We start from the raw sequence: 15,120 nt of genomic DNA on the forward strand, positions 1-15,120 counted from the left end.
TCAATAGATCAGAGCTGCAATTTCAACCCTTTGACAAGTGTGGCGCTGTTTCTTTTTTTCCGCTTAATCCTGGGAATATCCCTTTAAACTGTTCCTGGTCCGGTGATCCATGCCTGATCAGACCAACATAAGCTGCCCCCATTTTTGAGAAGAGTAAATTTAGCGCCAGTTATCACTATTTACCCCCCCCCCCCCAGTCAGGCTGGGAGAGTTGGACTGATGAGGAGAATAGTAAAACCACCCAATAATATTTTGCGGTATATGGCGGTATTATTTTAGAATGCAATTTCTGTAATTGGGCTCTATATGGCGGTATTACAGTATGTTTATGTGAGCATTATTTGAATACTGTATACGTTATCTTGGCACTATATGGCGGTCTAAAAATTGTAAAAAAAAAAACTATATAAAAAAAGGCAAGTCGTATATAGGTGAGGTAAGCATTCTGCCATATGTTACATTTTTCTACCATGTGTAGCTACTCTTCCCAGCATATACTGATCAATGATAAGGGCATCACCCATTGTCTCCTTACAAACCTGTGACTACAGTCATAGTCAGAGGCAGAATAAACATTTACATCCATTAACTTAAACACTTCGTCTCCACAGACTGGATTTCTTCCATGTCTTTTCTTCTCCACCTGCTCCAGACCTTCATGATGACTTCTCCTCTCTTCAGAGTTTGCCCAGATATCTTCGGTTCCTCACTTTTATAGCAGGACCCATAAAGTGCTCCCGATAATAAAAATGGCACATATAGGGCACACTGAACTAAGTAGAAAACAAATATGGCCCTCAATGTGTCACTTAAACCATCACTGTACCCCCTGGACACAAATACCCCACATCCCCATACTGTACCCCTAAACAAGTGACCGGCCACTATGTTCCCATTAATTAAAAAGATGGTCCTGTCCCCCCCCACACACACACACTATAATATATATGAAACCACTGTTCTCCTCCTAAATTAGAAATTAAATCTTGGTAACTAAATGATTAAAAATTAATCTACTCAAAAATGAATCCACAATTCCCGATGAAAGAATAATATGACACCGTGCCCCTTCTCCTGCTCCCCAAATAACTAATAAGGCCTCTTAAAATGAAGCCACTGTGCCCCCACAGATAGCAGGACAATTTAACTGAAGCAATGTAATTCCTTATTTCTCCTGCGGGGGAGCTGTAGATAAATGAAACAGTTGATGCTTGGTTCTTTTTCAGTCATTAGCTGATTTACCAGAAGTGATCTTATTTTTGGAGGACCCGTCTGACAAAAATGGACAATTCCTTTAAGAATTGTACCCCTCCTCCTTCCCAAATGACTAATAAACCACTATGTCCCTCTTGAATAAAGATAACCTGAAGCCTCTGTGCCCCCACAGACAGCAGGAGAATTTATCTGAGAATGATGTAATTCCCTATGTCTCCTGCGGGGGAGCTGCAGGTAAATGAAACACTTGTTGATTGGTTCTTCTTCACTTGATAGCCGATTCACCAGAAGTGATCTTATTTTTGGAGGACTCGTTTGACAAAAATGGACAATTCCTTTAAGGATTGTGCCCCCCTCCTTCCCAAATGACTAATCCACCATGTCCCTCTTGCATAAAAAAATGAAGCCACTGTGCCCCTACAGACAGCAGGAGAATTTATCTGAGAATGATGTAATTCCCTATGTCTCCTGCGGGGGAGCTGCAGGTAAATGAAACACTTGTTGCTTGGTTCTTCTTCAACAGAAGTGATCTGTGAAACTTATTTTCTGACAAAAATAGACAATTCCTTTAAGAATTGTGCCCCCTATCCTTGAAGCCACTGTGCCCCCCTCAGACAGAAGGACAATTTATCTGAGAATGATGTAATTCCCTATGTCTCCTGCGGGGGAGCTGCAGGTAAATTAAAAACTTGTTGCTTGGTTCTTCTTCAACAGAAGTGATCTGTGAAACTTATTTTCTGACAAAAATAGACAATTCCTTTAAGAATTGTGCCCCCTATCCTTGAAGCCACTGTGCCCCCCTCAGACATAAGGACAATTTATCTGAGAATGATGTAATTCCCTATGTCTCCTGCGGGGGAGCTGCAGGTAAATGAAACACTTGTTGCTTGGTTCTTCTTCACTTGATAGCCGATTTACCAGAAGCGATCTTATTTTTGGAGGACTCGTTTGACAAAAATGGACAATTCCTTTAAGGATTGTGCCCCCCTCCTTCCCAAATGACTAATCCACCATGTCCCTCTTGCATAAAAAATGAAGCCACTGTGCCCCTACAGACAGCAGGAGAATTTATCTGAGAATGATGTAATTCCCTATGTCTCCTGCGGGGGAGCTGCAGGTAAATGAAACACTTGTTGCTTGGTTCTTCTTCAACAGAAGTGATCTGTGAAACTTATTTTCTGACAAAAATAGACAATTCCTTTAAGAATTGTGCCCCCTATCCTTGAAGCCACTGTGCCCCCCTCAGACATAAGGACAATTTATCTGAGAATGATGTAATTCCCTATGTCTCCTGCGGGGGAGCTGCAGGTAAATTAAAAACTTGTTGCTTGGTTCTTCTTCAACAGAAGTGATCTGTGAAACTTATTTTCTGACAAAAATAGACAATTCCTTTAAGAATTGTGCCCCCTATCCTTGAAGCCACTGTGCCCCCCTCAGACATAAGGACAATTTATCTGAGAATGATGTAATTCCCTATGTCTCCTGCGGGGGAGCTGCAGGTAAATGAAACACTTGTTGCTTGGTTCTTCTTCACTTGATAGCCGATTTACCAGAAGCGATCTTATTTTTGGAGGACTCGTCTGACAAAAATGGACAATTCCTTTAAGGATTGTGCCCCCCCTCCTTCCCAAATGACTAATAAGCCACCATGTCCCTCTTGAATAAAAAAATGAAGCCACTGTGCCCCCACAGACAGCAGGAGAATTTAGCCGAGAAGGATGTAATTCCTTATTTCTCCTGCGGGGGAGCTGCAGGTAAATGAAACACTTGTTGCTTGGTTGGTTCTTCTTCAGGCCATAGCTGATTTACCAGAAGTGATCTGTGAAACTTATTTTCTGAGAAAAATAGACAAATCCTTTAAGAATTGTGCCCCCCCCTTCCCAAATGACTAATAAGCCACTATGTCCCTCCTGTATAAAAAATTTGAAGCCACTGTGCCTCCACAGACAGCAGGACAATATAATTGAGAAGGATGTAATTCCTTATTTCTCCTGCGGGGGAGCTGCAGGTAAAGGAAACACTTGTTGCTTGGTTCTTCTTCAACAGAAGTGATCTGTGAAACTTATTTTATGAGAAAAATAGACAATTCCTTCAAGAATTGTGCCTCCCCCCCCCCTTCCCAAATGACTAATAATCAACCATGTCCCTTTTGAATAACAAAAATGAAGCCACTGTGCCCCCATAGACAGCAGGAAAATTTGACTGAGAATGAAGTAATTCCTTTAGTCTCCTGCGGGGGAGCTGCAGGTAAATGAAACACTTGTTGCTTGGTTCTTCTTCAACAGTCGAAAGCTGATTTATTAGAAGTGATCTGTGAAACTTATTTTCTGACAAAAATGGACAATTCCTTTAAGAATTACAGTACATTGATCATTGAGACTAATTTAGGTCTCGTTGAGGTGGGAAGGGGCGAGGGGGCTTCTTGTTGGGAGACGGGTTGGTGGGCGCTCGGGTTGCGGCTCATCTGATTGCTGTGTATGTGAGCGGCTCGGCGTGTTCCTACAACAGAAGTAAGAATTCCCAGCCATAAATATCACGCGGTGACATCCAGCTATTAAAATCTCACTAACAGAAACATATGCTGCAGTTAATGAGGTCTGGGGGCTGTCTGCTCCTCCGATCACTGCGCACAACGCACCGCCTGCCACCGCATAATCAGGAGAGGAGCCGCACAGGTCAGGAGCGGGAGGCTGACAAAACGGTCACATCGGCAAAAAAATCCTCTGTTTTTCCCCCCATTCATTTATCCTATTAGATATCGGTAGGAATCCGTCTTATAAGGATCGCTGATACTTGAGAAAATCCTAAAGAGGGTCTATTTTTAATGACTGTCCTTTAAAATAAGCAAATCATAGAGTATCTTCCTAGCGATCACAGTGGGGAATAAGTGTGACGTTTCCCTGCAGCGACACCGCAGGCGATAAAAGGTACTGCACATCACTCATTCAAAATCAATGGGTTGTCCTAGTGATGCAGGACAGGATGGGTCCTCCAGAGAAGGAGACACTCTTTGTGGTCTTTCCGTAACTGAAACCTCTTTCTATAAAAGGGATGTTCCAAATTAGAATAGGTGTATGTAATGTTCCCTCGAAGTATCACACTCCATCTGGGCGGAGAATTGTGACCATTTTTCCCCCTTGTGATGCTGTAGTGTATAGATGTAGCAGGACCTCCACAGTGAGAGGAGTTGCCCTGATTAATAGGGTCAAGGGGAGCCCTCGTTATAGGAGACGAATAGTGTTTTTAACTGTTGTTTGCTGGAGTAATTAAGTTTTTAGCATTACTAACAGCAATACCATTCCCTCTTTGATTCTGTAGTGTATAGATGTAGCAGGACCTCCACAATGAGAGGAGTTGTAGTGCTCTGCTCTGATTATTAGGGGTAAGGGGAGTCCTCATTAAAACAGATGATTAGTGGTTTTCGCTGGTGTTTCCTGGGGTAATTATGTTTTTAACATTCCTAGCAGGAATACCTTACCCACCCCTTGTGATACTGTAGTGTATAGATGTAGCAGGACCTCCACAGTGAGAAGAGTTACAGTGCTCTGTTCTGATTAATAGGGGTAAGGGCAGTCCTCACTATAGGAGATGAGTAGAGGTTTTAGTTTGTTTTTAACATCACTAGTAGGTGTACCCACCCCCAAAGTTCATTCCGTCAGTCCAGTATTGAACCCCATATCCTCCTCCTATACATGTCTGTATTTTGGGGGAAATTACTGATGGAATTTTAGTTTGCCTTTGGATTTCTTTTTTATGTAACTATTTCATTACTCTATCCTTATCCCTAAGGTCTAACTTGGGTTAGGGTTAGAAAAAGACTTTGGCACCTACGATAACCACCCCCGCCCCTCCTCCCCTCCACTATGCCACTGCGTGTACCCACTACAAAGCCTTCATTCTTAATTGGCCTCTACCACTCTTTTCTCTACAGTCATAGCCCACTCACCGCTTTTTAACATATGGGCCAACCTCTGCGATGACCTTAGCTATAGTATTATTTAGGCACTGTATAACCAATTATATGTGTACTGTATAGCACTATTCAATCACTGTACGGTACAATTCTATATTTTCTGTCAAGCTCTATAGTGCACAATTATATGTCAACTATACAGTAACATCTGAACACTGCGGTACAATAAGAGGACTATTTATCCGCTGTACGGCACAATTTTATACTCATTGTACCACAAATTTGTGTTTATTGTATATCATTATTGGCAAACTGTATGGTCCAATTTCAGTAGATAGAAAAAGTCTACACACCCCTGCTAAAATGCCAGGTTTTTGTAATGTAAAAAAAAAAAAAATCCTAATAGAAGAATTATTTCAGAACTGTTTCCACCTTTGATGGAACTCATAATCTTTAGAAATCCATTGAAAATTATGTAAAATAAAGCAGTTGCATAAATATGCATACCCCTAAATTTATACTTTGTTTTAGTACCCTTTGAATTTAAGAATTTTTGGGTCAGAGGCTATCAGCATGGCACATCTAGACTTGGCAACCTTTGCAGTAGCTCCAAAGCTATCATTTCCTGAGTACAGCGCCCTCTTCAGGTCACCCACAGATTTCCATCTGGATTCAGGTTATTCCAAAACTTTCACTCTTGTGGTGATTTGGAGGTCTCTTAGGGTCGTCGTTGTGCTGCAAAGTGAATTTGCTCTTCAGCTTTTTAGCAGAGACCTCACGGTTTTGATGCAAAATTGACTGAAATTTAGGACTATTCATAAGCCCCTCAACCTTGACTAAAGCCCCAGTTCCAGCTGCTGAAAAAAAGCCCCAAAGCCTAATGCTGCCTCCACCATGCCTCACTGTGGGTATGGAGGATTTTTTTTTTTCGTGATGCGCAGTGTTGGTTTTACAACAACCTTACCTTTTGAATTTAAGGCCAAAAAGTGTAACATTGGTCTCATCAGACTTAACACAATTTTTCACATACATTAGACTTAATGTATGTTTTGGCAAAATATAGTCAAGCTTTATTTGGGGATGGAGAAAAGACGTCAGTCTTTCCCCCTTACCTCACATACAAGACATATGAAGAATATGGGCAATTTCTGTCACATGCAGCACACAAGGAGCACTTGCTAGAAATTCCTGCAGCTCCTTTAATGTTACTGTCGGCCCCGTGGCAATTTTCTTCTTCTCTTTTCACCAATTTTTCAGTGACTTACCTGTTCTAGGTAATGTCACTGTTGTGCAAAATTTAAGCTACTTCTTGATGACCATCTTCACAGTGTTCCATGGTATATGTGATGCCTTGGAAATTTGTTTGTACCCTTCTTCTGACTGATAACTGTCAACATTGAGATCCCTTTGCTGTGTTGTAAGCTGTTTATGGACATTTTTTACTTTGTCAGAAAAATCCTACTGGAATAACTTTCAACAATGAGATCCCTTTGCTGTGTTGGCAGCTGTTTATGGACCTCATCTCACCATGTTAAACAAATCCTACTAGAATAACTTTCAATATTGAGATCCCTTTGCTGTGTTGTAAGGTGTTTATGGCCATGTCAGAAAAATCCTACCGGAATAACTTTCAACAATGAAATCCCTATGCTGTGTTGGCAGCTGTTTATGGACCTCATCTCACTATGTTAAACAAATTCTACTAGAATAACTTTCAATATTGAGATCCCTTTGCTGTATTGTTAGCTGTTAATGGACCTCGTCTGACCATGTCAGAAAAATCCTACTGGAATAATGTTCAACAATGAGATCCCTTTGCTGTGTTGTCAGCTGTTTATGGACCTCATCTCACAATGTGAAACAAATCCTACTAGAATAACTTTCTATATTGAGATCCCTTTGCTGTGTTGTTAGCTGTTTATGGACCTCGTCTGACCATGTCATAAAAATCCTACTTCAATAATTTTCAATATTGAGATCCCTTTGCTGTGTTGTCAGCTGTTTATGGACCTCATCTCACAATGTGAAACAAATCCTACTAGAATAACTTTCAATATTGAGATCCCTTTGCTCAGTTGGCAGCTGTTTATGGACCTCATCTGACCATGTCAGAAAAATCCTACTGGAATAATTTTCAATATTGAGATCCCTTTGCTGTGTTGTAAGTTGTTTATGGCCATGTCAGAAAAATCCTACTGGAGTAACTTTCAACAATGAGATCCCTTTGCTGTGTTGTGAGCTGTTTATGGACCTCATCTAACCATGTGAAACAAATCCTACTAGAATAACTTTCTATATTGAGATCCCTTTGCTGTGTTGTCACCTGTTTATGGACCTCATCTGACCATGTCAGAAAAATCCTACTGGAATAATTTTCAATATTGAGATCCCTTTGCTGTGTTGTAGCTGTTTATGATCCTTGTCTGACCATGTCAGAAAAATCCTACTGGAATAATGTTCAACAATGAGATCCCTTTGCTGTGTTGTCAGCTGTTTATGGACCTCATCTCACCATGTTACACAAATCCTACTAGAATAACTTTCAATATTGAGATCCCTTTGCTGTGTTGTAAGGTGTTTATGGCCATGTCAGAAAAATCCTACCGGAATAACTTTCAACAATGAAATCCCTATGCTGTGTTGGCAGCTGTTTATGGACCTCATCTCACTATGTTAAACAAATTCTACTAGAATAACTTTCAATATTGAGATCCCTTTGCTGTATTGTTAGCTGTTTATGGACCTCGTCTGACCATGTCAGAAAAATCCTACTGGAATAATGTTCAACAATGAGATCCCTTTGCTGTGTTGTCAGCTGTTTATGGACCTCATCTCACAATGTGAAACAAATCCTACTAGAATAACGTTCTATATTGAGATCCCTTTGCTGTGTTGTTAGCTGTTTATGGACCTCGCCTGACCATGTCATAAAAATCCTACTTCAATAATTTTCAATATTGAGATCCCTTTGCTGTGTTGTCAGCTGTTTATGGACCTCATCTCACAATGTGAAACAAATCCTACTAGAATAACGTTCTATATTGAGATCCCTTTGCTGTGTTGTCAGCTGTTTATGGACCTCGTCTGACCATGTCAGAAAAAAAATCCTACTGGAACAGCTAAACTTTATATGGGGTTAATAGGAATCACTGTAAAAATCTGGCTTTTTAACATGGGTATGTAGACTTTTATATCCACTGTATGTATATATATATATATATATATATATACAGTAGATATATAGTACTATATACCTTATTGAATAACTTTATTTGGTCACAGTACTGTTGGTACAATTTTATGTTTATTGTGTAGCATTGTTTGGGTATGTTACATTGATACATTTACTGTTTTTGCATTATTATGTATAGCAGTATTATGTCAGCACTTGATGGTGGTATTATTTAGGAACAATTTGGCCTGTCTGGCCCTGAATAATATGTGACACTGACCATTTTGAGTCATCTGTAGTGAAAAAAGTACATAGTCTTTTACCAATAAACATTCTGAATTTTGACTCTCGCCGTCACTTTCTGGTAACCATTTATGATAAAAAAAATTGGGTAAAAAAAAAAAAAATGCTTCAATTAGAAATCTGCTCCTGTTTCCAAGGTAATTATATATTTCTGGGTGGGGGGGAGGTGTAGAAAAATGGGAACTTTCCTCCTGTTAAAAAAAACAAAAAGCTCTGTCATTCAAGTGCTGCTTTTTAGCAACATTTAAAGCCTTGTCGCCTGTCATGTGCGGCATGTAAAATTAATTTTCTTTTTTATCTCGCCTGGGAAAAAAAAAAGCAAAAACGCATTAATACAAAGGACGGGGAAAAAAAAATGGATTGTTTGTAGTTGGCGGCATTGGATCCAGCTTAAAAAAAAAATAAAATAAAAAAAATAATAATTAAAAAATAAAATAAAAAAAATCAGTTTTCAGAAATTAGTGATTTATTTATTTATTTTAAATTTTTGGGGGGGGGATTTTAACCCCCTTTTTTTTTTTTTTTTTTAAGAAAAGGTTCTCAATGGTGATTGAAGGGTTAACAAAGAAAAAAAAATTGGGATAATAACAGACTGACAAGTGACAACCCTACTTATATATGTGGCAATCAACCCCCCCCGCCATCCTCATAAGTGTACACCCCCCTCCCCCCGCGATTTCGCACATGGCTCATGTGTGAAACAGTTACGTCTTCTGCCTTCTTCTTTTTGTAGGATTTCTAGGAGGGGAGTGTATTGTAGACGGAGAAGATGACATACTTGTCTCTCATCGGGGTGGGAAGATAGCAGGGACAATCGTATGAAAATAAAACCAGGACCACACTGCGACGATGGCGTACACCCACTCGCACATCATGGCATCAAGAAGGCACCCGCCAAGTCGAGTCATTATTGAGCTAGACGAGTACAGCTCCAACCCTACCCAGGCGTTCACCTTCTACAACATCAACCAGGGACGATTCCAGCCGCCCCATGTGCAAATGTGAGTACTCCCATCACAGGCGTCAAGCCTTAATGATCTGAGTGATTGTTCTACTGATGTGAGGGATTTACATAGGACTGCAAGTAATGCGATTACAGCATAGTACAGAATCTCTATGGAGAAACTCTTCTACTTTTTCTACCATTGTTCCATGCTGATTACCGTACTTACTAATGAATCATAAAAGTGCAAAGGATGATAGATAGATAGATAGATAGATAGATAGATAGATAGATAGATAGATAGAGGGATAGATAGATAGATAGAGGGATAGATAGATAGATAGATAGATAGAGGGATAGATAGATAGATAGATAGATAGATAGATAGAGGGATAGATAGAGGGATAGATAGATAGATAGAGGGATAGATAGATAGATAGATAGATAGATAGATAGATAGAGGGATAGATAGATAGATAGATAGATAGATAGATAGATAGATAGAGGGATAGATAGAGGGATAGATAGATAGATAGAGGGATAGATAGATAGATAGATAGATAGATAGAGGGATAGATAGATAGAGGGATAGATAGATAGAGGGATTAATAGATAGAGGGATAGATAGAGGGATTAATAGATAGATAGATAGATAGAGGGATAGATAGAGGGATAGATAGATAGATAGATAGATAGATAGATAGATAGATAGAGGGATAGATAGATAGATAGATAGAGGGATAGATAGATAGATAGATAGATAGAGGGATAGATAGATAGATAGATAGAGGGATAGATAGATAGAGGGATAGATAGATAGAGGGATTAATAGATAGATAGATAGATAGATAGATAGAGGGATAGATAGATAGAGGGATAGATAGAGGGATAGATAGATAGAGGGATAGATAGATAGAGGGATAGATAGATAGAGGGATAGATAGATAATAGATAGATAGAGGGATAGATAGATAGAGGGATAGATAGATAGATAGAGGGATAGATAGATAGAGGGATAGATAGATAGATAGAGGGATAGATAGATAGAGGGATAGATAGATAGATAGAGGGATAGATAGATAGATAGAGGGATAGATAGATAGAGGGATAGATAGATAGATAGATAGAGGGATAGATAGATAATAGATAGATAGATAGATAGATAGAGGGATAGATAGATAGAGGGATAGATAGAGAGATAGATAGAGGGATAGATAGATAGATAGATAGATAGATAGAAAAATAGATAGATAGATAAATATATAGAAAGATGACTGGATGAAAAGAGGGATAGAAGGATAGATCGATAGGATAGACAGAAAAAAAATAAATTAATAGATAAAAGGATAGATAGAAAGAAGTATAGATAGAAAAATAATGATGGATGAAAGATTGATGGATGGAAAGATAGAGGGATGGATGATAGATAAATAGAAAGAAAGAAGGATAGATAGAAAAAATAGATAGAGTAGAAGGATAGATAGAGGGATAGATAGATGGATAGAGGGATAGAAGGATAGAAAGATAGAAGGATAGACAGAAAAAATAGTTGGATAGAAGGATAGATAGATAGATAGAGGATAGATAGATAGAGGGATAGATAGAGGGATAGATAGAGGGATAGATAGATAGATAGAGGGATAGATAGATAGAGGGATAGGTAGATAGATAGAGGGATAGATAGATAGAAGGATAGATAGATAGATAGATAGATAGATAGATAGATAGATAGATAGATAGATAGATAGAGGGATAGATAGATAGATAGATAGAGGGATAGATAGATAGAGGGATAGATAAATAGATAGAGGGATAGATAGATAGATAGATAGAGGGATAGATAGATAGATAGAAGGATAGATAGATGGATAGATAGATAGAGGATAGATAGATAGAGGATAGATGGATGGATAGATGGATGGATAGATAGATAGATGGATGGATAGATAGATGGATGGATAGAGGGATAGATAGAGGGATAGATAGATGGATAGATAAATGGATAGATAGGTGGATGGATAGATGGATGGATGGATAGAGGGATAGATAGAGAGATAGATAGATAGAAGGATAGATAGAGGGATAGATAGAGGGATAGATAGAGGGATAGATAGATAGATAGATAGCTGGATAGATAGAGGGATAGATAATAGATAATAGATGGATAGAGGGATAGAGGGATAGATAAATAGATAATAGATGGATAGAGGGATAGATAAATAGATAATAGATGGATAGAGGGATAGATAAATAGATAATAGATGGATAGAGGGATAGATAAATAGATAATAGATGGATAGAGGGATAATGCTATTTACGGACTTGTTATTTATTCCTCTGACATGTTGAGCACACTTCTGTGTTTTCCCCCTTTTCTTTCTGTTGTAGTCAGTAATCCCTTCGCACAGGCTCTGTACAGATCGGCGTTCTCGCTCAGTGTGGACAGTCGGTCTCCGCAGCACGCGGAGACTGAAATGAAAGTTTATATCTTGCGCTTCTGCCATCATTTGTGCGGCTGTCTGAATGGTGAAATCTAAAATCATCACCTGACACTGAGGAATTATTGTTATGGAGGCTCAGAAAAGTATTTATTATGTTCCATAAATATCTATGAGCGCTGCGGCGATAAATACGGAATAAAGCAGAACGGATGCTCGCCCGTCAGCGAGGATAGAAGGGAGAAGGATGGGGCTGCGCGAAATCACTGCAAACCAGACAGCTAGTACTATGTTATTTATTATACAAAGAGGTCAGACCTTTTATTTTCATATTTTACATCTTTTCTATTTATTTCCAAGAATGGAATAAAATAAAAAAATGTTTTGAGAAGATGAAACAAACTTCCAAACTATATACACTGATGAGCAAAAGGGTAACAATGTTTTGCACTTTTGGCTTTCAGGTTCTATATCTCATCATCCACTACAGCTTTGAGCGTGAGACAACCTTCATTTTATAGACAATCATCTTGGCTATCTCATACATACATTTGATTATTTAGCATACGATTAGTTATGCAGATTCTTCTCAGGTCACTGCATTGTTACTGTTTTGCTCCTAAATTTAATTTGTATTATTTTATTAGTATTTTGTAAATCCACCTTTGCATTTCACCCCTCCTGAATCCTTCTGGGTTCTCCATCAGATTCCAGCATATCGCCACCAAAATCTGATCCCAGGTCTCTTCTCCACGTTCTCAGTGTTGGTGTATACTGGTCGCTCACTTGGGGATGTATACAGCTTTATCTTCACCCACAAGTGTTGGATTGGGTTGAGGTCTGGGGACTGTGGGGACAATCCAGCTCCTCTACTTCATTGTCATTGAGCCATTTCTTCTCCAATCTCATCGTATGATTCAGGCGTTATCCTGCTGGACACTATGTCGTCCTTTTGATACCCATAGTACTCGGGTGTATGAAGGAACTCGTCTTGTAGGATACTCACTTATAGCTCAACATTGAGACCACCATCCATCCTGGTCAAGTATCCAACGCCTTTGGCTGTGACACATCCCCATATCATCAGGCTTCCTCCACCAAACTTGACAGTTCCTTCAGTTTCTCGATCCGTTAGCCTCTTTTTCCCTTGTTTCTTCCAGACCCATCTACACCCATCAGAGCCGTCTATTGACTTTCATCTCATCGATCCAAATCACCTGTTTCCAATCTTCTTCTGTCCACTTTCTGTAATCTCAAGCCGACGCTTCTTATGACGATATTGAAGTAGAGGCTTCTTCACCTTTTTTCGGGCCACCATTCCAGACTTCTGTAACGTGCGTCGCTCGGTGCTTGAATGGACGTCTGTGATCACTATTACGAAGTACACGAGCCGCCTCCACTGCCGGGTTTGTCACCTCAGAACTGATAGACCTTGTGACGAGCGACTTGTTCACTCCGATATTTTGCTTGGACGTCACCTCTTGGCTTTTGAATGGATGGACGGACTTCATTTCGTATTCTTCCTCCTGTCATAACCTCACAGGATGCCTTTTGGCAATTTTCTTTGCCTAGAGACCGCCATCGATGAGCTGGATGATACTGTGTCTCTTTTTTCGGGAAACCTTCTTGATGGCTGATCCTCTATTCGATCCACTGACCTGTCACTTGGGAAAGAACCTAATAACTCACTGAGCTATTGGGGAATGTGAGAACAGGTTGTAATTTGTAGTATACAGGAAATAAAGGAGCAAAACAGTAACAATGCAGTGACATGACAAGAATCTGCATAACTAATCATATGCTAAATAGCTGCAAGTCACATTTATGTATGAGATAGCCAAGATGATTGTCTATAAAATGAAGGTCGCCTCACGCTCAAAGCTGTAGTGGATGGTGAGATGTGGAGACTGAAAGTCAAAAGATCAAAACATTGTTACCCTTTTTCTCATCAGTGTACCTCATTGACACGGTTAACTTGAAGCAAAATTTAACATGGCACCCGTTCCATATGCATAGGGTGGAAAGGTCAGTGGGTACACTCCGGCACCAGGGTTCAGTTGCAACCAAACCACCTACCATAGATACAGTGGGGGAAAAAAGTATTTAGTCTGCCCCCAATTGTGCAAGTTCTCCCCCTTATAAAGATGAGATTTGCCTGTAATTGACATCATAGGTGACCACAACTATGAGAGACACAATGAGAAAATGAATCCAGAAAATCACCGCGTCTGATTTGGCAAAATTATGGTGGAAAATAAGAATTTGGTCAATAACAAAAGTTCATCTAAATATTTTGTTCTATATCCTTTGTTGGCAATGACAGAGTTGAAACATTTTCTGTAAGTCTTCACAAGGTTGGCACACACTGTTGGTGGTATGTTGGCCCATTCCTCCATGCAGATCTCCTCTAGAGCAGTGATGTTTTGGGCCTGTCGCTGGACAACATGGACTTTCCTCCAAAGGTTTTCTATGTGGTTGAGATCTGGAGACTGGCTAGGCCACTACAGGACCTTCATATGCTTCTTACAAAGCCATTCCTTTATTGCCTTGGCGGTGTGCTTGGGATCATTATCATGCTGAAAGACCCAGCCACGTTTCATCTTCAATACTCTTGCTGATAGAAGGAGGTTTGCACTCAAAATCACACGCTATATGGCCACATTCATTCTTTCATGTACACGGATCAGTCGTCCTGGTCCCTTTGCAGAGAAACAGCCCCAAATCATGATGTTGTCACCCCCATGCTTCACAGTAGGTATGGTGTTCTTTGGATGCAACTCAGCATTCTGTCTCCTCCAAACACAGCGAGTTGTGTTTCTACCAAACAGTTCTACTTTGGTTTCATCAGACCATATGACATTCTCCCAATACTCTTCTGGATAATCCAAATGCTCTGTAGCAAACTTCAGATGGGCCGGGACATGTACTGGCTTAAGCAGGGGTACACCTCTGGCACTGCAGGATCTGAGTCCCTGGCAGCGTAGTGTGTTACTGATGGTAGCCTTTGTTACGGTGGTCCCAGCTCTATGCAGGTATTTCACTTGGTCCCCCCGTGTGGCTCTGGGATTTTTGCTCAATTTTCTTGTGATCATTTTGACCCCACAGGGTGAGATCTTGCGTGGAGCCCCAGATCGAG

At 39.9% G+C, this 15,120-nt stretch overlaps 1 protein-coding gene across 2 annotated transcripts in view; it reads left to right on the forward strand.

Moving 5' to 3' along the window:
- Positions 1 to 15,120, forward strand: part of MPPED1 (metallophosphoesterase domain containing 1) — a 96,862-nt gene that overhangs the window by 6,034 nt on the left and 75,708 nt on the right. The window contains exon 2 of one of the 2 annotated variants that reach the window (XM_075342162.1): positions 9,337 to 9,604. In XM_075342162.1, the coding sequence (XP_075198277.1) occupies positions 9,453 to 9,604 (152 nt within the window). In that variant the 5' untranslated portion in view covers positions 9,337 to 9,452. Of the gene's footprint in view, positions 1 to 9,336; positions 9,605 to 15,120 lie in introns of those variants that run through there. The other variant, XM_075342163.1, reaches the window with a different exon arrangement.

The sequence above is a fragment of the Anomaloglossus baeobatrachus genome, chromosome 4 (genome assembly GCF_048569485.1).
Source record: "Anomaloglossus baeobatrachus isolate aAnoBae1 chromosome 4, aAnoBae1.hap1, whole genome shotgun sequence".
NCBI lineage: Eukaryota > Metazoa > Chordata > Amphibia > Anura > Aromobatidae > Anomaloglossus > Anomaloglossus baeobatrachus.